General features: G+C 37.1%; 1 protein-coding gene across 1 annotated transcript in view; it reads right to left on the minus strand.

The window, feature by feature from the left end:
* LOC145993727 (putative cytosolic Fe-S cluster assembly factor GJ13047) overlaps positions 1-24151 on the minus strand; it is an 82868-nt gene extending 58717 nt beyond the window's left edge. The window contains exons 1-5 of the mRNA XM_083129463.1: positions 23779-24151; positions 17295-17390; positions 13063-13218; positions 10268-10382; positions 5779-5931 (exon numbers count right to left, since the gene is read on the minus strand). Coding sequence (XP_082985589.1) covers positions 5779-5931; positions 10268-10382; positions 13063-13218; positions 17295-17390; positions 23779-23844 — 586 coding nt within the window. The 5' untranslated portion in view covers positions 23845-24151. The remainder of the gene's footprint in view (positions 1-5778; positions 5932-10267; positions 10383-13062; positions 13219-17294; positions 17391-23778) is intronic.
* Positions 24152-24878: the final 727 nt, after the last annotated feature.

Below are 24878 nucleotides of genomic sequence, written 5' to 3' on the forward strand. Positions count from 1 at the left end.
TTGTGGATAGGACCTTATCTAGTGGACAAAGTGGAAAATAATGTTGTGACATTGCTAATTCCAAGGACTAAAGAATTATATGGTAAGGTTAACTTGGATAACGTAAAACTGGTGCGTTTTTCGGAGGATAAAAAGAAAGAATTTGTAATTTAAAACTAAGTTTCCTCCAGGTAGATAACTTCCTTCCTGAAACTTAGTTTCCGAAAGGAAGGGGCAGATGATATGATCCACATTGTTATGTGACGTCATCAGTAGAAGATATGTCACTAATGTATTTATTTTTGTAAAAGAAAGCGTAATCTCTTTGTTATTAAAGGTAATAATGCACCTTGTTTGTAATATATATCTTTTGTTTAATGTTTATTGTATTTTATGCTCTGTTATGAGTAATTTAATGTATCTTTGTTTGCAAGAGTGCTCTATACGAATTTGTATTTCTAAAGATGTATAGATGTCAGTCTTGTTGATAGTATCCTTTTGTAGATAGTGAGTGATTCATCTGTACTTTAATCTGTGTTCTCGAAAATAGTATAAAAGCGAGGATGTCGCATAAGAATCAACACACTTTCGCCACGGATCGACGAAGCTTTTAAACTTAAAAAGAACTCCTCGGTGTTGTGCATACATCCTGGTATGGTAGTTCGGGGCGCAAGCTAGGCCTATGTGAACATAGGTACGCCGATAGCCATGCATTGATGATATGCACAATACTGCAACCATTCCACATCAAATAATAAAGATAGCCTAAAGATTAATCTAGAAATATAAGGTTAAAGAGTAAATATTGGCTCAGTTATCATTGCATATCTCTTGGTGTGGTAGTTCGGGGCGCAAGCTAGGTCTATGCAATCATAGGCTTGCCGATAGCCACGCATTGAGTTTTATGCATTTTAATTGAGTCAATTCATCGACAAAGCGAAATCCTCGCCTTCGTCTCAAGTATAGTTGCATTATAATTGCATTAAATAAAAATAAAACTTTTCAATTTATATATACGGCAGTAATGTGGTTTTATTTCTCTGTGCTGTGAATATTGTCTTTGCCTAACACTATCCCTGTACCTGAGAGGAGTCTGTGTACTTCACCGAGTCTCATCGTTCACTGCTGAGTATTATTAAGTTAATATTAATAGTAAAATAATACGACGTCTGAGGTAATTCGGCAGACCTTTAATAGAACATATCAAGTTAACTGTGGTATAATTAAACCTAACACTTTCCAAATGATTCATTCCATTTCTCAAAATTTAGTATGTGTGCAAATGTTCTGTTTTCTTTCCAATGCCTGAGACCGTGACCCCTCCCTCCAGTTCAGTGCATTGATTGAACGTAATGGATTCCTTGTCTATGTAGGATAAATGTTATTTGTGGTTAGGAGCTCTATACCCAAGAAGTCGAGCACTCTCATAATCTACCACAATTTCATTTTTTTCTTCTTAAAAATAGGGGGTATGGGGTACTCAAGTAAATACAATGCATACGTATACTTTCATATTTTGACCATTTCTGACATTTTCAAACCTTCTTAGAGACTACAATTTCGAACATTGTGCATAAAACTTTCAGGAGCATTGTGACATTACTTGCACTGTAAATTCACAATAAAATTATCGAAACATAATGCACGATTCAGGAGGAGGATGGGCAAAAAAAGACAAGTCATCTATTTAGTGACCATGATAACATGTCTCTGCAGCTAGAAAACTTGACAGACTGCAATGGTATTACATGTGAGTGAAATTGAACAATGTGTTTCAAGATGGTGAATGAAAAACTGATTTTCCTCATGTTGCATGCATGCTCTACACCATGCTCTCTATCTCCCCAAAACTGCATTTTCGGAGCATAAGGAACTAAACTCGGTCATTGTAGATAATTCGTCGGTCCACAATTTTGCAGTAAAACTTTTAAAATTAAATTTCATAGTTTAGGAGAGGAGTGGTGGTAAAATCGCAAACATACATTTTGCCATAAATGTAATCTTTTGAGTTGCAATTTTTAGAGTTACAAGATAACTTAAAGGATTGGTGTCATATTGTATTTGAGAAAAATTTGTCACCATGTTTAAAGATGGTAGACGACAGACTGATTTACCATGTCGCCAGAGCTTTAAGTTATGCAAATATTTGAGGTTAGATTTTCGTAGATTAAAAAACCAAGTCTCAGCTACGTTAGAACATTACTTGAGCTTAAAGTTTTTAATAAAAAACTCTGTAATATAGTGTGTGGTTTAGGAAGGGTGGAGGAAAGTCACCAATGAGTATTGAAGCAGAAATTCATGACGCAAATAAATACACCCAGGGAATGATTTTAATTTGCATCTGAATTTGTTGAAAGCAATTCATGAAGATGGATGAAAATTCAATTTTTCATATTCTGAGGTAGCTCCAATTCTGATGCCACTTTCAAATATCTGCCTAAACTACATTATTGGACATAAAGAATGGAGACAAATACTTTAGGGCATTTCATAAGCTATGGCTTGACAAATAATTTTTTAAACAATTTAGTGCATATGTTGGGATCCAAATGGGGGCCACTAATGTTTTATCCATGGGAACTGTTAGTTTCATAGCAACCAGATATTTTGGAGGATGGATACGGTATTCCATTTGGATGAAATCAGTCAAATATGTCAGCCTTATAATTTTGGCATGGTTAATACACAGAGGAGATATTTAAACTTGAAACATCCACAAAAATAATCGGAAAACACAACAGTGAACAAACTGTATTGTAGCAGATTTAAAAGTGTGTGTGCAGCAACTGTATGTTGTATAGTAGGTAAAGGTAAAGTTCCCCATGCATAGAGCACCGTGCCATGAAGGCATATATGGGGATAGGGCCCAACATATTCTTGATCTCTTCGATTTTGGAGGTGATGTGATCACAACCAAACTCCGGCTGCCTTTACCCCACACGACCCATTGATTTGAGGCTGGATGAGTTCCAGAGTTGCTTCATGCAGGGACAAGACCAGAAAAATTCCGACCTTAGATCACCCATTCCAAGATTCAAACCCGGGTCTTCTGCATGACAATCAGCCAGCCTACTTTTTCTTTTTTTACATTTGTTACATTTGTAATAAAAGTAATACCCATAAGCAGGAGTATCCCTCTTCCCTATATTTTCTCAATTTTCACACACATCAATTTTCTCTATATTATTGACTGATTGATTTGCTTTATTTTACTTTGCTTTTTGTGATACTTTTGGCTAATTTGCGAAGATGGGGATGAGTGATGATATGATGAAATTGATGAATGAAGGCTCACAAATATCCAGGCCGGGATTCGAACCCGGTACCCCTGTTGTCATAGCGCGATGTGCTAACCACTCCGCCACAGGGCCAGCTCTCTGTATTATCATTGGAACAAACACAAACATCCATGTCCAAACAAGTATTCAAACCTGGAACCCCTGGCATTGCAGCATGCTGTGCTAACCACTCCACCACAGAGGTTGACTAAACCACCACAGATATCAAGTATTATAGTGCAGGAGGCCTTAGAAAGATCGCTTCGCAGGCTTACAGCAGACGACAATATGGGGGTGTGTCTGCGAGAACCAAATGAGTGAGCCTGGTTGCCACAGCTAGCTCGCTGCTGGAAGGGTGAATGACCTCTGCTCTTGCTACCTCTGACTGTTTGTTCGGCTGAGGAGCAGACGACACGAGAGTATCGGCAATAGTGTGCGACCGACGTCTGCTGTTAGCCCGCGAAATGCTCTTTCTAAGGCCTCCTGCACTATAGTATAGTATTGCAATGCGCAACCCTGGGAACTGGTCATAGATATATTAACTGTTACGCCATCCAGCAAGAGTAGAACCAAACTGTTGGTCAAATTTTTCAGAACATAGTATTTTAGATAATTTACTCATTTGTCCCGCACTGTGGCTGTGCGGTCATGCTTTGGGCTCCATCTATGGGATGTGTGCAGGTTTAAGTCTCCTTGGGAAAATGTAACAGCATTTCTCCTGAGATTTCGGCCTATGTATGAGACTAGTGAACACTCACCATCATTATTAAATTGGGTAGCTACGAATGAGTAGCATAACCTGGTTATGCTGACCACCCGTCACCCCGTAAGAATAGGATCAGGACGGAGTGCGGCCGACAGTCGGTAGGTACGTCTAGGCCCTCAGTGGTCTGTTGCTGCACGGGTTATGTATGTTTTTAGTTTGATCATTTCAAGGTGTGAGACCCTGATTGTCAATTCTTAACTATGTTAATAGAAAATATTAAATAGTGTCTAATTCAGTGAACTAAAACAATACAAATTGAATGTTCAATATATTACTATCAGGGAAAAATGTATTTCATTTATAAAATATATATATTTATTAACATAACCTGAAAAACCTAATAAAACCCAGTTTTGCCCAGGTTTTATCGGGTTTTATCTGAAAAACCCACCCAGGTTGGGTTTTTCGAAAAAACCCGGGCAAAAAAAACCCTCATTCACAGCTCAGTTGGTACAGCAAGGCCAAAGACCTGAGTTTGAGCCTTGGTCCTTTTGCATTTTCTGTTATTTACACATCTTTTATTATTATAATTATGGAAGGAAATTAACCTTTATCTAATGGGGGTCATTCTGACCTTTAACGTTTGCAATCATGCACTTCTCAAATGTGCAGTACAGCACAAAACATTTCATAGAGTGGAAACTATTTACCACAAACAGTTGCAGTTGTCTTCTTTTCCTTCAAAGGACTCGGCTCTTGTAGGAAGGCAAATTATGGTACCTTGTCCCCCAAAGAAAAGAAAAACAATTAGGGGAAGAAAAAAAATATTTGAAGAGTCTCTGTGGCCCCCACAATAAACTGATGTGAATAAAAAAAATTATTTAAAATGAAGTACTGTTATGGCTCTACAACTGTGCATTGCAAACAAAATTTAACTGGATTATACAGCACTTAAAAAGAAGCATGATAGATGTCAGTAAGTACCACAGTCTGGTGGTGAGCAAATTTGATTGATTTGGTGTTTTAAGTCCAGTAAAGTTAATCGGAACTGGACCTACAGTTTAAAGTGTGATCCGAACCACTATGTGCCTCCACCGGGTATCGAACCCGGTACCTCTTGATTACAAGGCGATGACGCGACAACTGCGCCATCAGGGAGGCCAAGGTGGTGAGCTAAGTAAATATAGTTTTATTTTAGTTGTTATGCATATATATTTATCTCCTACTGTAGGAAACAACTTTCTTCACTGTGTGGTAAATAGGATTCAAATAGGGAGAAACAAAAGTTTTTATAAAATTACTTTTGGGAACGGGATTTCTTTTTTATATTTTTTTTAGTTTTCAAAACTTTTTCAAAGAACTATGAGGCAATTTTAACCATACTTAGCATGATGTAAAGTTGTTTATTACGAGATTGTGCGTTCAGCCATCTTACAAATGGTCTTGTTATTTTGTATCCTCGTATTAATCTTTATGTGTGTGCATACACGACCCATTGGTGAAGAATTAATGAATGTTTTGCATACTATGTGGTACTGTAATCTAAAACAAAAATATCTTATTCATGTCTCTTGCCTACTTCTCTAGGTTAATCAGCAATGATGATAAATGATGAATTAATGAAGGAGTCTTGGTACAAACACAATGAAACATCAGTGCCTTCCCCAGTACCCTTAGCATACCACCCTCAAAAGTATCAGTGATTAGAAGCAAATGAATAACAGTGATCACTATCAGATCAGCCATATCCATAATAAATTTCACTTGTTGTTCTAAAGTATGCAACCTTAGATTAATAAAGCAGCAAAGCACTACCTGGGCAGGATGAGGCAAACATTGGAATCCTTCCTGGCTCTCCATTCCTTGATCTATAACGATCGACAAACTCTCTCTGCGTTTCTATCAAGGACATGTCCTCAGCTACTTTCATCTCAATCACCATGGAAGCGCCAAGGCTCTTAAAATATCCTGAAATAATTAAATTTACTCATTATGATTGAAAGTAAAAGATGCAAGAAAATCTCTACTGCAACTGGATGTGTTTGTTGCTGAATTAGCCATATGTGATGCACAATGAAGGATGGGAGAGAGCTATTTTGGATTGATTTGGTGTTTTAAGTCCACTTTATGCACAGTAAGGCTAATCGGGACTGGACCTACAGTTTAAAGTGGGATCCGAACCACTTGTGCCTCCACCGGGTATCGAACCCAGGACCCCTTTATTACAAGGCGACGACGCTACCACTGCGCCATCAGGGAGGCGAGAGAGATATTTTTTACAATTAATTATGTACATAGAAACTTCCACATAACTACCAGTTTAGATTGTCCCCTAATCACCTCACGGCTGAGCTCCTCCCCTTTGCCATGCCAAACAAGCCACTGGCTGCAGTTTTAGAAGAAAGAAAAAAAACACTGCAGAATTACATGTACGGAAAACACAAAGAATGTCAAAATAATAAAATAAATAACTTTTGAGGTTGAACTTTAAATATTTTACTTAGATGACAGGGTAGCTGCTCAAGTATAATTCCCTGCATTCAAGGTGAATTTTCTAAAAATTCAACGGTACAAGCAGATGTTTTCTCAATTTCAGCCTTACGTATTACCTCCTCCCACAATATAAAGGGTCTGTGCAATTCCAATTTATCCAAAAATTCAAATTCAATTATGTTATATATATTTAAAATATTTAATTTAAGGTGCAGAGTTTACATTTGCCATTTCACAAACTCAGACTCAAATACATCTCAAACACAAGTCACAAATGTTACAGGATATACTAACCTACAAAAAATTGTTAATTGTATAAGAATTTCAAACTCAAATTTACCTATCAACTCCAAGATATCTTGCAATAATCTTCTGGCTGTCACCTTGATTGTTCTGCAAAGGACACTAACTAATAAAGCAAACGAACTGAGAGAATTGAGTTTTATTTTCCAAGCAACTTTCTTTTCTTTTATTTCCTTGATAAAAAAACTTAACTGTGAAAACTTGCCTCAGAGAATATGAATATGTATAAATTCAATGGGACTTGGATTAATAAAAGTTGCAATTTTTCACATATACGGAGAAAAATTCAAGTAGAAGTCACGCATAATTCCTGGAGCCAATAATTCACACATAATTCCCGGTGAGTAGATACCCTGGATGAATATTAATCAACACAAAATTAATGAATGAGATTTGTGAGAAAATCAACGTACATTACAAATGAATGGACTAGAATAAAGAACAAAATAATGCCTTTCAACCCAAAAATTATCCAAAGAAAACAAACACACATCTGAATTCAAAATCCCAGCATCAACCTGTTATCTTCTAATGCAAATTAAAAAATTGAAACAAATAGAGATTGGCAGCCACCAAAAATTAATCTGAAGTGCAATTTCACAAAAAGTTTGAAAACTCTTAATTAAATTTACTAGGGATGGGACCGATTAATCGGTACTCTATCGGTATCGGCCGATATAGGCATATCTGTGTATCGGTTTATCGGTAAAATTACCGATTATTTTACCGATCCGATATATCGATAAATATCTTATAATTTAGTGCAAAATTCTAATATTTTGTTGTAATTTTCATGGATAATCTCCATGCCCTTCTTTCTAAAAAAGTAAATGTCTAAATATTCAACTTCTTTTGCACTGCAGTCACCTTGAAACATGCATTTATTAAGGAGATCAATGATCATTTCAGGTTCTTCAAGGACCATTTCTAATTTTATATCGGATCGGTAGAATATCGGTTATCGGTATCGGTAAATTTTATATCGGTACTTTATCGGTATCGGCCAAAATTTCATATCGGCCCATCCCTAAAATTTACCATAAAAATTAAGCCAATTCTGAGGAAGTGGTCATTAGGGCAGAAAAATAAGTTTGATCAAAAAAAAAATGTAGTGAAGAATGTGTAACTACAACAGGAAATTCTATGGAAATGGCAAGACACAATAACTGTGAAGATTAAAAAGAAATGTTAAAAAAAACAGGATGATTAGGTTATTAAATATGAAATCTCTGAATTTGATTAAAAAGTTTGGTTTAGTATATCCCAAACAGAGGCAGAAGCATCAAAGAATCCACATAAACTGCTGATGCAATTCTACCATCTCAAGTATAAAAAACCTGTAGAATACGTGGCAATGAAATTACGAAAGGCATTTTACACAGCTTGTTGAGAATTGAATGTTTTTCCTTGCCTGGAAGATATGATAGTCAGTTATGCAAGGTCTGGTAAATACGGTGTGTGACAGAGAGTTTTCAGGTCCAGCCCCTGTGTTGTTTGCGCAACACATGGTGGAGTATTGTGTTCCAGAAGTTAAACCTTGTCTCTATTGACCAATCTTGGTTGATTAATTGCAGACTCCTTTATCTTTTCATCCAAATGGTAGTAGCAAGCATATGCAGGAATCGCTTGACAAAGTTTCAAGAAGCTGTAATAATGGCAGCCCTTGACCACCAAGCAGACGGAATTAGCTTCCTTTTGGTGCAATCCAACCATTGTGCTGAATGCTTACGACTGTCTAAAATAATCCATTTTTCATCACTCATAACAATACGATGCAATGCCTTTACGCTGTGACAGCAAAGAAAGGAAAGTTTCGAAACTATTCCTCTATACAGGTGCTTGTTGAATGTATGCGGAAACCAATTATCCAGCTTTACCTTGTCAATTTGCTTCAAATGATTCAATATTGTTGGAATACAAACATCAAATGTTGCTTCTAAGTCACATGTAGTTTAAGTTGTATCTGCTTCAACTAATATCCATATTGGTCTCTGGTTGGCAACATTGTTCATTTTCAAGATTAAAATCGCCTGAATGGAACTTTCCATCGGCATACTGTGATGTTTCGAGCTGTCTTCATTGCACTAGTTCCATGACAGAATTTGTATTCGAAAATAAAATGAAATTTAGACTAATCACAAAAATGCTCTGCAAAAGGCAATTTGAAAGATAATCACAAAACAAATCCTGTGTTTGAATGAGTGATGATGTATTTTCAGAAACGAAAACATACCATAACCTCTAGAGACAAAAGATAAACATATGATTACAGAGACCTGACACCAATGAATCAGCAGCTGTTCCCGCAACCCCTAAAATGCAACGTGTAGGGGGGGCTGCAATGTTCACTCAAGGCCTCTTTGTTAAAAAATTAAAGGACAAAGCTATAAAGGCAAATAAGAGAATCTCATTGTATTATAGTTTTCTTCTGTCACAATGTCACCATTATTTTGGGACTCTTGGGACTCATTCCTCCATTTTGGAGTCGTGTGGACATTCCTGCCAAGCCAGTTTTGTTGTGAGTGTTTTGATTAAGGTTCTGTAGTGAAAAAGTCCTAAGAAATGTTACGTTCAGTTCTTTTAAAAATAAATATTATATCCAGGCCCATTAACATGTGTCTGTATGGCAACAACTTTTCGAGAACCAAGTTTTTTGAATCACATTTTCATTGAATGACAGTTGATCAGTGAATTAAGTTCCCTATTTCTCTCGAGTAGATTGAAATTGACTTTGTGATGCTTTGTCAACACCGACAATTCAGAGGTACATTTCAACCATGAGACCTATAAGCAATTGTCCAAAATAGTATTTTTGTATGTCTATCTTATTAAATTGTATCAACCAACAAATACAAAAGCTCATGCACAAGCCTCCCAAGCTCTCCAAGAAAGAATCCTGGCTGCACCACTGCTTTCAAGTAAAAGCTAATATTGACAATTTACTCTTCCAATCATTTGTCAAGAGATTCATATCATTCTGAGTAGGTTTCTTGAAACTACAAAAGATGTGGAGCATATTTAGCATATTTGGGGTAAAAGTTAATTTCTTGTTTAAAATGTTAACAGCAGGGTAGGAAAGGGGGGAGGGGGCTAGTTACTATAGTGGAACAACAGGCAAAAAAATCTGTGCAGATCCACAACTCCTGTGCACCGTACTCCCTTGAGGTGGGGAGGGGCAAGGTCCAAGCTGAACGGATCAAGGGAAAGGTGCGTAAATGATTTTAGCCGAAGGTTCTTTTGTTTGTGGTTGCTTTATACTGTATGACTGTCCACACATCTACATATATTAAGAATTCTCATTTTCTTTTCACTTACGATCCAAAATATTTTAGTTGGGGGGGGGGGGAGGTGATACAAACAAGAAGTTGAAGAAATGTCACTTGTAATGAGAAATAATGTGCTGTTTTAGCTATTAAATACATCCAGAAATGAAAGTTTGCACCAAGCCCTAATGTAAAAGTTCTCAGAACAAACCAAGAACATTTACGTAATCATTACAGAACTATACCTGCTAATTTTGTAGCTGTATCTTCTGGTGTTAGTCCATATCTGACAGCCAAAGACAGTACAGGTTGAATCGACAAAGATACCACAATACTTTTTGCTTGTTCACAATTACCAGCCTAGAATAAAACACACAAAAAATAAAGAATCTAACATATTTCTCTACAAACATGTAATAAACTGCACCTGAAGTGTTGTAAACATTACAAAAAGATTTCATGAACTTTCTAAATAGCACACACATACCCTCAAGAATCTGAAAATATAAATCAAAACTTCAAGCACTGAATATCCTACAATTCCAAAAAATCAATGCAACAAGCAGTGTGGAGGATACAGCATTATGCATCCCTTGCACTCTACTTATATGGTGAGAAAGTTTGAGATAATATCTGACACAAGCGAGATGAGCAAAGTACTCACACAGAGAAATTATGTCATTTGTACACTATGTTCAATAACTGAAGGAGAGTTTGAGAGAAAAAGCATATCTACCTAAGGTACAAAGTAAGAATATGTTATTTCTGTAATATTATTTATTGAGTCTTTGCAAATTGTTCATGTATGTTCTTTACTTGTTAAGACTACAGAATTGTTGAGCAAATACACAAGTTTAGGTACAACATAATCAGTACCTATTTATTTGTATCTGCAAAGTACATAAATACTTTAAATAATGCTTCTATAAATTAAAATATTAATAACAAGCAACACAAGTTCCATATCGACTCATACAGCATAAACATGATAAGTTCCGAAAATGTTGTAGTTGTACAAAAAACAAAATGGCACAAATATGAAATTTTACATCTTATTAAATGTTTACAAAACAGATAAACAGAGTAGACTCAATTTTTATTAACAGTGCCCCTGCATTCAGGGGTGATCTAGCCTGTAATTAATTGGTTCCTGGGGGGGAGGGGGTAAAGGCAGCTGAAGGATGGTGCTGGTCAATAACAGGTGTCTTCATTGAAAGGTTTACAAAATATAAAGTAAGTAAAATTCCTTATCAATTTTACCAATGTACTGATATGCCAACAAAGTGTTGGCTAATAAATCAAGCATACCCATGACTAAGGAGCGGATTCTTAGGTTAGAACATTTCTTTCGGTTCTTTGGAAGTCGGACAGACTCAGCAGGAGTGCCTACCATTTGGTTGCAATGTAATCTGCGAAGTCTTATTTCACATAAAAAGGCACAGTTTTACCTCTAGCACATAAAACACATACACAGTCCAACAATTAAGTAATGAGACAGCTCTATCAGATGAAAAGGAAACAAAATAATTGAACATTGTCTGTTTATTACACAACATCCCTTCTGCATCAATACAGCAATTGGCACGGTTGGCCAACGATATGACATCTGCAAGTCTTCGTGGTATGACTTGAAGATTTGACATCACAACCCGTGTAATTTCAGCAGCAGCTTCACTTCCGGGAACAGGAATTAATCGCAGGGGGATAAATCACTCTCACTTGTTTTTGGACTAGGAATACATAAGACAACCACTGTTCTGTGGGACCGTGCATTATCGTGGAGCAGGAACCAACTGTCCGGTTCAGTTTACTAAGGTCAGAGCACTACGATAGTAACAACCAATTACACTTTCACCCTCTGGAACAATTACATGCCTTTGCTGCATTTTCTTGCCTCTTGGTAAATTTGGTGACTTCTATTCAGCGATTTGTCGGTTCTAACACGAAAATGCTCTGTTTTGTCCTCCACAACAATAGAATTCAAGAAATGTTTATCCCCGCAGCAGTTTTCAGAATGTCTTTCATGAAACTTGATGTTCGCTTGCTGCTCCATAGCTATTACGAGACGACACCCTTACATTTCCTCACAACATGGCGGCATAATTCCCAGCATGCACATCGCAAGTTCATGAGGTATTGCCAGGTTGTGGACCATACTACATCATGAACGCGTTACTTCACAGATAGAATGCACACGTGGGACAATATAAAATCAGTCTCATTACTTCATTGTCAGACTGTGTATTTCTAGGGAACGAAGAACACAAAATGTACAAATTTTAGACATTCCAAACAAAAAAAGGTTTCAAAATTATTTGTGTAAATGTATATTTTGGAATTAATGCTTGAATAGATGAAATAAGTGGTAAATTAGTAAATTACTATCCTATTCGGAATTCCGCAACAAATAATTTCCAAGCTTTTGTCAGTGTTGTGAATGTCGTCCACTGCGATATTTCAAGATATATTGAAAGATGGATCTGCAAATCTAAGGTTTCTGTGTGGCGTGACAGAAAAAAACTAAAAACTTCCACACTGCTGCTTTGCAAAAGAGTGAAGGATGGATGTTATTGAACTCGTATCAGGGAAGAGACATGCATTCAAGTGCTGAGAGACAAATTCCAAAAAAAAAAATATATATATAAATATAAAAAGTAAAGAAATGAACAAAAAAACAGAGTACGGCAAAAACCTGTGTAAACATTTATGTGATATTGACGATATTTGATGTGAGCATGGCATCCCTTACTTCAAATATGTATGTGTATCCCCAACTGTGATGTGGAAAGGTCGTTCAGAAATTGGCATGCATTTTCAATTAATAATATGGAAATATGATTTGTTGTTCATTGTAATAAACAGAATGCATAAAGCCTTTTTTTCACTTGTGAGTATTTAGTTATTTTTTTTAATGAAAATCTTTTTTACTTTGAATTTTCCGGTGTTTTTAGAAGATATAAATATTTTAAGTTTTCTAGCACCTAAAAATCCACTTTCTACTCGTGACATAAAACAGAAAATTTGAAAATATGGGCATTACCTCTGCAAGTTCCTTATTTTCCTTGAGAACTCTCAATAGCTCTTCTTGGCTTTGCTGTGTAATGAGGACACTTTCGGCTGACGTTATACAACCACTACACGCTAAGCAATCACTCAGTGTTATTTCCACTTTCTGCAATTTCTCCTCTTGGCCTCCCTGGAATGAGAAAAATACTTAGTTTTAAGAAAAATGGCACAGTGGTAATATGCTGTTTATGCCTCTATAAAAAAAACTTGCCTCAAATGTTTATAAATAGAGATAGCTAAATAATACAATTTTTAACTTACAAAATGTTGATCCTATTCAAGACTTTTGAGTACATCTCATGAAATAAGATAATTTTCATAAAGCTGGTGGTAGCAGTCAATAAACATTTGATTGCTAAGCTTGAAACAATAAAAAAACCTCTATCCCCAACTGTGCACCTTAAACAAAAAACTTCAATTAACGAGATATGGAGAGTTCAATGACTATGTAAGTGTTCACTTGAAATGTGTGAAATTGCAAAAATGCTGAATGATCCTGCAAAGAGACTTGTTGTTAAGCTAAGAACTGCATCAAAACTGTTCGAAAGAAAGGAAGTGTTACTGCAACAGGCGGTGAAAACAATCTTCAGCATCTCTTTTTGAAAGTGTTAACACTAAGACACACTTCTTGAAGAAGCATTGCATGCTGAAAACAAAATGTGAGTGTGCAGGAGGCATTGGAAGATTTACAGAGTAACTTTAGTATGTTTGTTGATGGTGCTTTGAGTGTAATTTGGATGCACCAAATGCTGATCGTTTTCAGTTTTCATGTGTGTTAACAAATCAATGCAAATTTGAAACTTTTTTTAAAGCCAAAAGCTAGGATGTGAGAACTGAATTCTCATTGTTGTGTGTGTGTATTATGGGACAATTGCCCCTCATGCATTTTTGAAATGGAATAATTTTTATAGATCATGTTGCCCTGACAGAAGTTAATTTTTTAAATCGACAGTTCAATAAATGGCTGAAATTTTTTGTGCATTATTTACATTTAACATTGATTACTTGTATTCCTTAATTTTGCTGGTATGTTTTTTTAATCAAATCTGTGTAAGAACAAATGCAAACTCTGTTATGCTGTGGTAGTCCAATAATTACTTATGAAATCAACTCCTAGCATCACAAATACGTTGTAAACAATCTGTCATATTCTAGTAAGAAGATTCCACTGATTGATAGCAGCAAATAAGCCTCACAGTGTTTGTTTAATGTGTGCATTTGTCATATTATTTAATTTTGTAATAAAATAATTGTTTCCTGTCAATGTCATCCAGATATTTAATATTATAATCGGTTCATTTATATCATAGTTATGGAATCTATGGAAATAATAGTTCAGTTTTACATGGATGAAGTATTAACTACATCCGTGCATCAAGGTGTGTGTGTGTGTGTGTTCGCGACTGCGCTTGTATGGGTCTTTTGTTCAACCCCCCCCCCCCCTTTCCCCCAATTGGAAAAAATTCTGTTTTAGATACTAGTCTTGTATTCACCATTTTTGGCATTGTACTTGCAATTTTTAACCATTTGTACCCAAGAATTCTGGGCCTTGCTGCTTTTGAAATTAAAACAACTTTCCCCATTATTGACAGCACCTTGCTGAAAGGAAGGTCTGACAAGGTAGTGATATCAGGTCAATCTAAAACAAGAGTATTTTACCTTTTAATGTCAATTTTTGAAGAAAACACTAACAATTATTATGCTCTACTTAAAGAGCGTATGTTTTTTGTTCGCAAATGTCCTGTCGGAGGTGATTAAATTTAGAATATAAAAATGAGCACAGAAAAATTCCAATTGTGAATGAAATTGAACTTACTACATACTGAGACTAGAATGAAAAGAATTTTTTTCCCTACATTTCCATTGTTTTTCATCTGTTCTGACTTTCTTCATGATTTTCACTCCAAAAAGCAATTACAAAATTTTAGAATACAATAGTTTAGTTTCATCAACTAAAAAGTAATGCACATCACACAACAATCACCCAAATAATTGCTTGTAAAAGACTTTGTACATATTTACTACGGCACAGTCCATATCAATTCAGGCAGGCAAAGCAAAAGCTTCCAAAATATATGTGCAAGTTCCAAAGCATACCACTTCTGTGCACTCTGCTTAGAACTGAAATTAGCAATTCAATGAACTAAAAATTTGTTCAACTGCATTGATATTGAGTGATGCCTTCCTGTTGAACCAATAAGAACTGAGGCACCCACAATCTTTAAAACATCGCAAATTGGAAGTGAGCACTGGTGGTGGTGTTGCTGTCTTGCAGCTGGAAATCTATATACAGCAGCTGGTCAATGTGGTAGCATAAAGTTTACGACAATTTCATTTAACTCACAACTGATATCTATAACCTCTGCAATCCACCAGTCACAGGCCACAAACATCCCTCTTTGTAGGTTGTGAATCTGATTATGATCCTGTCGTTTCTGAGATCTTGGTTGGACAAATGAAATTTCTTCTTTCTTGCTCTTTGAAGTTCGTGCAATGTAGGTTCGCCCATCACTGTGAGTCCAGACATGTGTCTTCTGAATTTCTTTCACAGAGGTAGTTTGGTTGGACCATTCTTCTATTTTCTGCTGGTGGAATTCTTCAACTTCCTCTTTGGGCAACAGGATGAGGGCTGTTGATGGGTATGACTTCACCACTCTTGTAAAATCCTCGGCATTCTGAATTGCAGCTGTACTTGGGCTGGAAAGATTATGTTTTGTAGCATGGTGCTTCAGCAGGCCTCCTACACCATCGCAAGGCCCCTTCCCATGACCAGTAGCACTGTATACCCACTCCATTGGCACAAGTGACTTAGTCAAATCAAACAGTTGGTAACGATTTTTGAAGTGACTAGGGGCACCATCAGAAATCACTTCCAATTTGCGATGTTTTAAAGATTTTGGGTGCCCGAGTTCCTATTGGTTCAAGAGGAAGGCATCACTCAATATCAACGGAAGATACTGATGCAGTTGAACAAATTTTTAGTTCATTGAATTGCTAATTTCAGTTCTAAGCAGAGTGCATAGAAGTGGTATGCTTTGGAAGCTTTAATATGTTTTCAAAGCTGTGTCTGTTACTTATCTTTATGAAGAATTAAAAAGCCATGTAAAATAAGACTAGATTTTGATTTCATGAGACCAATATGTGAGAATGTGGTAATGGAAACTGGTTTAATGTATGCCAAAATTTTCAATTGTTTATAAAACCTGTTAAACTCAAAAGTGGAAGTTCTCCTTTTCAGAGAATATAGTACTGTATGGTACTGATCAACAGTAAAAAAATTAAAATTTTTGGGATTGGCATTTTTTTTAAAAAATATTATTTTTGATTTTTTTAAAAAAAAATCAGAAGCCTACAGCAAGAGAACTTGGACACATATTCCCAAACGAAGGTTATAATTTTAATCAGAAACTTATTCTCTTTCAAATACAAAAACAGCAACAAAATATCTTGAACCATTCCAGATATAGAGCATTTTAATATTTTGCCGAAAATCGCATGTGAGAAATGATGCCCAAGGTGCCATCTTTGGCGGCCTGTATCTCAGGCCAGGATTTTTTTTTTTTGGACAAAACAAAAAAATACGGGTTTCTTACTTTGTCATGAATTATAACATATGTTTAATGGGCCACGGTGGCTCAGTCAGTAATGTGTCTGACTACCATGCTAAAGGTCCCGGGTTCGATCCCCGGCCGGTTCAAATCCGGGAACTTTTCTAACGATGGAAACGGCCCCGGCACCCACCCAGCATCGAATAACATGGGTACCTGGGGGAAACCCTGGGGGGCAAAGGCGGTCAAGGGCGTGATGCTGATCACATCACCCCCACTCACGACCGGATCAAGAAAGTGTGGGGCGTTACTCCCACACCCCCTATATGCCTTCATGGCGTGGTGCTATGCAGAGGACCGCTTTACCTTTTTTTTTTTTTGTTTAATTCAATAACATCTGAGACTATGAAGGTAACCTCCCAAGCCTGAATTTATATGGACTATGCCCAAGGTCTGTGTCTTCAACTTGGACAAGAACGTTAATTATAGTAAATGTTGCAGATATGTGACCAATCATAAATAGATACAAATATCAAACTTGGTTTGTTATTCTAGAAAATATAAACACCTCAACATGTGAATGGTGCACTAAGTTGCTTGGTTACAGTTAGGGTACCACTTAGAAAAAATTGTCACACATTAAGACACTACTACTCACCTCCCTTATCTGCATATATGATCCATCATCTTGAATTTTTATTTTTGCACCTGTCCCATGTGATGTCTTCTGAATCTTCACTGGCTTGATGCATTCCTGCAATAAAATAAAATAGAATAGGTTTTGTAGAATTATCTAATAAATTTTAATCGGTCCATTATTTTTCACCACAATTGCAAGACCTATTTTGATTATATTGTCCCAATTCTCCTGAGGAAAAGAGGATAAGAAAGGCATATCCCCCACTACCTCCCAGTGAATAATCAATGGTGTAGTGGCAATGCTTTGCCTTGCAATCAAGGTGTCCAAGGATCAATACCCGATGCAGATTCCACTTTAAACTGTAGGTCCAGTTCTGATTAGCCAATATATAAATAAATTCAAACACAAACCCGCTGCCTACCCCAATTGTCATATTCCTCATTTCTTGTTGATTTGTCTTATTTGACTTTGCTTTCCTGCCACTTTTGGCTAATTATGAAGATGAGAATGAGTGATGATATGATGAAATTGATGAAGGGACAAAGAACGCCTATGACCAGGCTGGGATTCAAACTTGGGATGACTGCCATTGCATCATGCTGTGCTAACCACTTCACCAAGGAGGCTGGAATATTCCTCATTTCAAAATTCTTGCCATAGAGAGAGAAAAAGAGAGAGAGAGAGAGAGAGAGAGAGAAAGTACATGAACAACTAGGTTGGCCCAGTCATGTTTTTCCCACATTTTCTTTTTCAAGAAAAATCAACCGAAAAAAGTAAAAAAGTGTTGTTTTTCAGAAAATGTTCCAAATTATTGCTTTAAATGCTTGTGAGGTTCTACAATTGTCAAAACTTTCAGGAAACTTGTAAAGAAAAGGCTTAGCACAGCTTATAACACAGTGGGGATTTTTCAGAATATTTTTCTCAAATCATTCTAGAAATTGATATTTAACAAAAAAAGAACATATATCCAAGAAACAAAATAGAAAAAGTATTCAAAATTTTTGGATAAAACGTTTGTATTGATTGATGCAGCATAGTTGAACAAAGCTTATAATTTTGAAATGTGGTAGAAACCTAGATAAGTAAAGTGCTTGGTGGACTGGAGAACACATTTATGCTATTTTCACCAGGCTTTAAATTGTGACCTTTGAATACATAGGGTTACCAGATCGCTATGAGGGAAATGTACGACATGCTGTCCTAAAATGTAGGACACCGTGTCAAAATGTAGGACACAAAACATTCACAATAAATAATACACATTACTACAGATAATTCCCTGACATTCGCTACGAGACTCAGCAGCAACCGGCCCAGCATCAGCGCTTGTCTTTCCAGGTATTTACCTGACCATGTTATTTCTGGTCTATGGCACTTTCTGCTATTTTCACCGTGCCCTGCATGGGGCATCCCACGAAAAGTGGTCATATTCCATGCAAATAACAAAATGAATCAACATGGAAATTATTATTGTTTTTAATTGCATTAAGGTTTAAATATTTGAGAATGCATATAATTTGCATGTTTCACCAACAAAAATTATTAGCATTTGTAACTTGTATGCTTCATAGACAAATAAAGTCAAAATATGCTACACATCTAAAGCATCATGTAACACAATTTCATTAATCTCACCACCTGAAGAAATACATTACATACGTTAGGTAGATTGAGTCAGACAACCTTAGTATTTATGAAGTTCTGTTATCTTGTTAAATATATTCGCAAATCCAGCAGCCAATAATTACTAGAATGATGCAACTTGCAAAATAATCTAACACAGTTATTTTTAGTGGTTATTATCTTATGTTATTTGCAACATTTTGTTCTGGTTTCCCAGAACTTTCTCGCACTATACTAATATACACATACAAAAACACAACCTCAGTGTAGAGTGACTAGCCATGTGAAACCAGGACAAAACAGCAGATAAAATAAAATAATAGCTACTAAAAATAACTGAGTTAGATTATTTTGCATCTATAAATAGTGGTTATGCAAACCTTTAAGAAGAACATGATGCAACTTGCTCTTTGGAACCAATTCCTGCACACTTACTGCTTCACACATCATACGAAACCATTTTACAAACATCAATCACTAATCCATATTCATTTCAAAATTGAATTGTATTCCTCACCCTACTACCAATCATGAGAAAATAATTTGCAATGCAGAAAATATTTTCAACCATTTTTCATTTTGGGTTCTTGTTAGATCAGGCAGATAGATTTAATGGCTCTCTCTCTCTGTGTAAAAATACTCGTCAAGGTAGTTAATTGTATGTGGGTAGGTTAGGCAGTTAGTTTCTGATCCTTATTCAGGGTGTATACCAAAATAACAAATCCAAAATTCTTGACACTTTCATGACTTTTTCTTAAGATTTCTACTTAGGTAAAGTTGGTAATTAGCAAATAAGAAAATAAAATATAGTTTATGTAATGAAACTCTCGTATCAAAAGGTTGGGAAGTAAATATGTGATAACGCCCAAACGGATTTCTTCAAATTTACAGGAGAAACTACTTACTGAAAACATCTGTAGCATTGTCGAAGTTCATTGAGGTATTTTCTTTCCTCGGAAACTGAAAACTTCACCATAGAATGCTGCAGAACAAGAAATAATCACTTTTTATGTAAGGAACTTGCATTTCTGTAAAGCGACAACATTATGCCGTTGTTTCCATTATGTACCTGCAGATGGCGCGAGCGTCGAAAGTCACCCAGTGTTTCCAAACATGCCTTTTTTTTACGATTCTTTTTTTTATTAACTATGCTAACCTAACCTATCCTTGCCGGAAATGGTCCGTGGGTAGACACCCTGTTATTCTAAAAATCATCGGTAAAATTTTCAAAGCCGGAAAATGTCTGTAAGTCGTTTATTTTGTAATTGTTGACATTCGTACTTACCTATTCTGCATTGCGAAAGATTGTTTAACAAGGGATTTAGCTTTTTTTATTGAAAAATAATTGCCATTTTCGAGATATCGGGTAATTAATCTTCCTTGTTTTTCCCCTTCCCTAGGTATTTTTTGGTGAAAATGAGTGCTAATGGTACCTAACCTAACCTCGTAGGCATACCTCGTTCCCGTGATGGTTCGTGGGGCTACCTGTGGATGGTTGACATTAGCCCCAAAAACCATCCACGGGTAGCCCCACAAACCATTGATGTTAGCCCAAAAAACCAACCATGGGTAGCCGCAAAAATTCACGATAGCCCCACGAACCATCAAGGGGACGAGGTATGCCTAACAGGTTAGGTTAGGTTCCATTAGCACTCACATACAAACATGAATTAACGGTGAAATAACTTGACCGATGAGAGAGAACACTTGTACGACCTATCACAAGTTAACCGAAACTGCATTCGGTAAGTAATTTCTCCTGTAAATTTAATGAGATCCATCTGTCCCTTACGAGAAATTTACCGAAAATTTTACTAAGGAGCAATTTTACAATACCGGGAATTTCTCCATTTTGTTTGAAATTCGGCATACTCACTAATTTTGGCCCCCTAATCACGAATCTGCAGTTCAAATTTGGCGCTCACACGTGGAAATAACAAAATAATCTAATTTAAGTTCTTATTTCTACACCCTCGGTTTCGGAATTTGTTTTTGTCTTTGTGAACATTATGTAATGCTAATTGTGAAGAACATAAATCTGGAGCGCAGAAAGAACTATTTACCAATTTATAGCCAACTGAAGGTCACATATTGCCGTTTGAAATTTTTGAGTCCAAATTTCCCACCGATTCCGGTCTCCGCCCCTGGGGTAATTGACCTACCACCCCCAACTGCTAACGCGGCCCCGCCTCCGCTCTGCTCCGGCTCCCCGGCTTTCTCTATAGAGTCCCTGTTAAAGGCATGTTAGAAATTGGCCAGATTCACCTGCCTCCAAATAAGCGCCAAATTTTAAGTGCAGATTCGTGATTACGAGGCCCAAATTTCAAACAAATTGGATAACTTCCCTGTATTGTTAAATTATACCCTTGCCTATTCTACATTGCGGAAGATTTTTTAAGGTGAAGTTATGCCTTTTTCCATAAAATAGTGTCAACTTTTCATGTTACGAGTCATTATTTGTCTTCCTTGTTCCGGTTGGGTCACTCGTGCGCGTCGTGCTTGTGTTTTGTCGATTTGGAGTGGGTATGCAGTGTTTCAACCTTCTTAACCGAAAAATACCTACTTTCATGTTTATTACATGTCATCACGAACCATTGACTGATAGCCCCACAAACCATTGACGGATAGCCCCAAAAAATATTCATGATAGCCCCACGAACCAATGATGGATAGCTCCAAAAACCATTCACGATAGCCCCAAAAACCATTCATGATAGCCCCACGGACCATTTCCAGCAAGGTTAGGTTAGGTTAGGTAAGCATAGTTAAAAGAAAAAGAAGAAAAATTCTCGTAAAAAAAGGCACGTTTGGAAACATGGTAAATATGCGATATCGCCCGAACGGATTTCTTCAAATTTACAGGAGAAACTACTTACTGAAATCAGGTTCCGTAGCATTGTCGAAGTTCTTTGAGGTATTTTCTTTCACGGAAACTGAAAACTTCACCATAGAATGCTGCAGAACAAGAAATAATCACTTTTTATGTAAGGAACTTGCATTTTCTGTAGAGCGGCAACATTATGCTGTTACTTCCATTATGTACCTGCATATGGCGCAAGCGTCGAAAGTCACGCGGTCTCGCCAGTGTTTCCGGTACTAGTTTACTATTGTTCGGACAGATTTCTTCATTTCTACAGAAGAAACTACTTACCGTAATAAGTTCCTGTAGTATTGTCTAACATCGGGATGGTGTTTTGTGTGATGTGGGGATGTATGATAGGAGAAATTCATGTTCATTGTTGAAAATTAATTATCCGACAGACAATAGCCTTTGGCACGTACACCTTCATACATCATCACGCGTCGTGATTGTGTTTTGTTCATGTTCATTGGGTATCTAGTGTTCCAAACTGTCTGTGTTTGCAACGAAAGTTAGAAACATGACATGTTGTGGATGCATGGTGAAATTTGTACCGGGTGTGGAAGATCCAGTGGATTTTTTAATTTAATTGAACAGGGGATCGTGAAGAACAGAAAGGAATGTAGAAAATGTGGCAGTGAATGTAATGTTAGAAGGAATGTGCTGTGGGTATATGCCTAATATGACGTGTTGTGGATGTGTGGTGAAATTCAGTCACGTTTTCCGTATCCTGGAAACGGATTTCTACAAATTTAAAAGTTTGGGGCTCATTTGGGGGCAGGTGATTCCGGCCAATTTCCAACATGCCTTTAACAGGGACTCAATAGAGGAAGCCGGAGCAGAGTGGAGGTGGGGCTGTATTAGTGGTTGGGGGTGGTAGGTCAATTACCCCTGGAGCGGATAGCCCCAAAAACCATTCATGGATAGCACAACGAAACATTACAATTTTCTTCGTAAAACAATGCGGGGGAAAAAAATGGAGCAGATGAGCTTTGTTCACGGGTATTTATTGGGTTCCGAAGGTTGAAACACTGCGTAACAAATGAAAATCGACAAAAAACAGGCATGACGCACGATTATGTGGGAAGGTGTACTTTGTATGCTGTCATATTGTTTCTCAGGCAAGTGAAAAGACTACGAGAAAGAGTACTCGTAATCTGAAAAATTGTAAATACTTTGATGAAAAAAACATCAATACACCTTAAGGAATGTTCCGCGAAGAAGATAGGTAAGTACAAATGTCAAAAATTGACGAAACGAAGAACTTATGTGTGTCCGAAGGATAGTAAACTTTTACCTTATCAATTTTTGACATTCGTACTTACCCATCTGCTTCGCGGAACATTCCGTGAATGGTTTTTGGGGCTATCCATCCTGGAATTGGTGGGAAATTTAAACTAAAACATTATTCTAGTTTGAAAATTTTGAGTCAAAATTTCCCACCGGTTCCGAGCTCCGCCCCTGGGATAATTGACCTACCGCCCCCAACTGCTAATGCGGCCCTGCCTCCACTCCAGCTCCCTGGCTTTCTCTATAGACTCCCTGTTACAGGCATGTTCGAAATTGGCCAGTCACCTGCCCCCAAATGAGCCCCAAACTTTTAAATTTGAAGAAATCGGTTTCCAGGATACGGAAAACTTACCTGAATTTCACACAAAACACCTTCCCGATGTTAGACAATACTAAAGGAACTTATTACACTAAGTAGTTTCTTCTGTAGAAATGAAGAAAACTGTCTGAAGGATGGTAGGTTGTAAAAAAAAAAATACGCCCTCCAAATTCCGTTAATTCAGTATATAATTGCCGATACTACATTATGAATTTTGTTACAGTAGTGAAATCTAACATGATAATCGATGGAAATTGGACGTGGTCGGGTAGTGTGTACTGGACCGTAAGAATTCATATTGCCATATATGTTATGTGTGATGGTGTAACCTTCAACCCTGTATCCCATATTCAAACATACCATCCTACGTTGGTTGGTGGTAACGGAAACTATCTTGTGAACAAACCTACCTGCGAAGGGGTTATAAAATCATCTAAATCAGTTAACTGTAAAACACCGCTAAATCTTGATGCCATAGTCTACGATAAGAGATACTCCACTTCCATTTTTATATCAACAGAACAGACTTCAGCACAGATTACAGTCCACACAAAACACAGATGACACAAAACAAGCCCTCCCTTATCGTACAACACTTGAGCAACCTTGTGTTCTGTTCTGATGTCACGGGAGAAAGCTTGTAATACTAGGCGATAAATGCCTATATTGTTAGGTTAGACTAGCTATGTTTAGTTATCTTAGCATAAATAATAATTTTTCAGACCTATCCTAACAACGTAGGCATTCCTCGCCTCATGGCAGAACGAAAGCATAGACGAAAAATTGCTCAAATGTTATGCGATAAGGGAGGCCCCCCGCAAAACAGTTCTATTCTTTGTACAGTGGGATCCTTGAGTATTACCGTGCAAATTGTCCATGACTATTTTCATTGATTTTTCTCTTACATCCTAGGCCGCGTCCGAATTGCCAGCAGATGTCACATAGAGCTCCGTTCCATCCGGGGACTCAGCCAACCTCCGTTGTCCGAATTCGCGGCAGACGTGGAGTCGGAGGGGAGAGCAGAGAGGCGCGACAGGTGCACTGCGCTTGGCAGCCATATTCCAACTTTCACTTTGTCCAGCCAACATTTTCTGATTAGACGATGTAAAACTCAGTGATACTTTAACATTTTATCGATAATACTGAATGTAGAAAAATTGTAAATGATGAAATAGCATGTTACATTTTTATATGAGTAGTAAATAGGTGGAAATAATTGGGATGTATGTTTGGCGTCTGCCTTCTGCTTACGTGCATTGCGCCTGCGCCCCAGAGCGCTGTTGGTGAAGTTCGGGATGACACCTGGCGAGAAAAGTGACAACCGTACTACAAGGGACATCTAGATTCGGACGACTTGGACGTGACTTCGACGGCAGGCGAGAGCAACGGGAGAGTACGGGGCGGAGCGCTTGCCAATCCGGACACGGCCCTATGTGTTTGTAAGCGATGGATATTTTTGTATGCTGTTGCAGAAGTTGTCAACAGTTTGTTTTGAGCTTTTTTTTAATTC

This window comes from Lepisma saccharinum, chromosome 10 (genome assembly GCF_977018435.1).
Source record: "Lepisma saccharinum chromosome 10, izLepSacc3.1, whole genome shotgun sequence".
NCBI lineage: Eukaryota > Metazoa > Arthropoda > Insecta > Zygentoma > Lepismatidae > Lepisma > Lepisma saccharinum.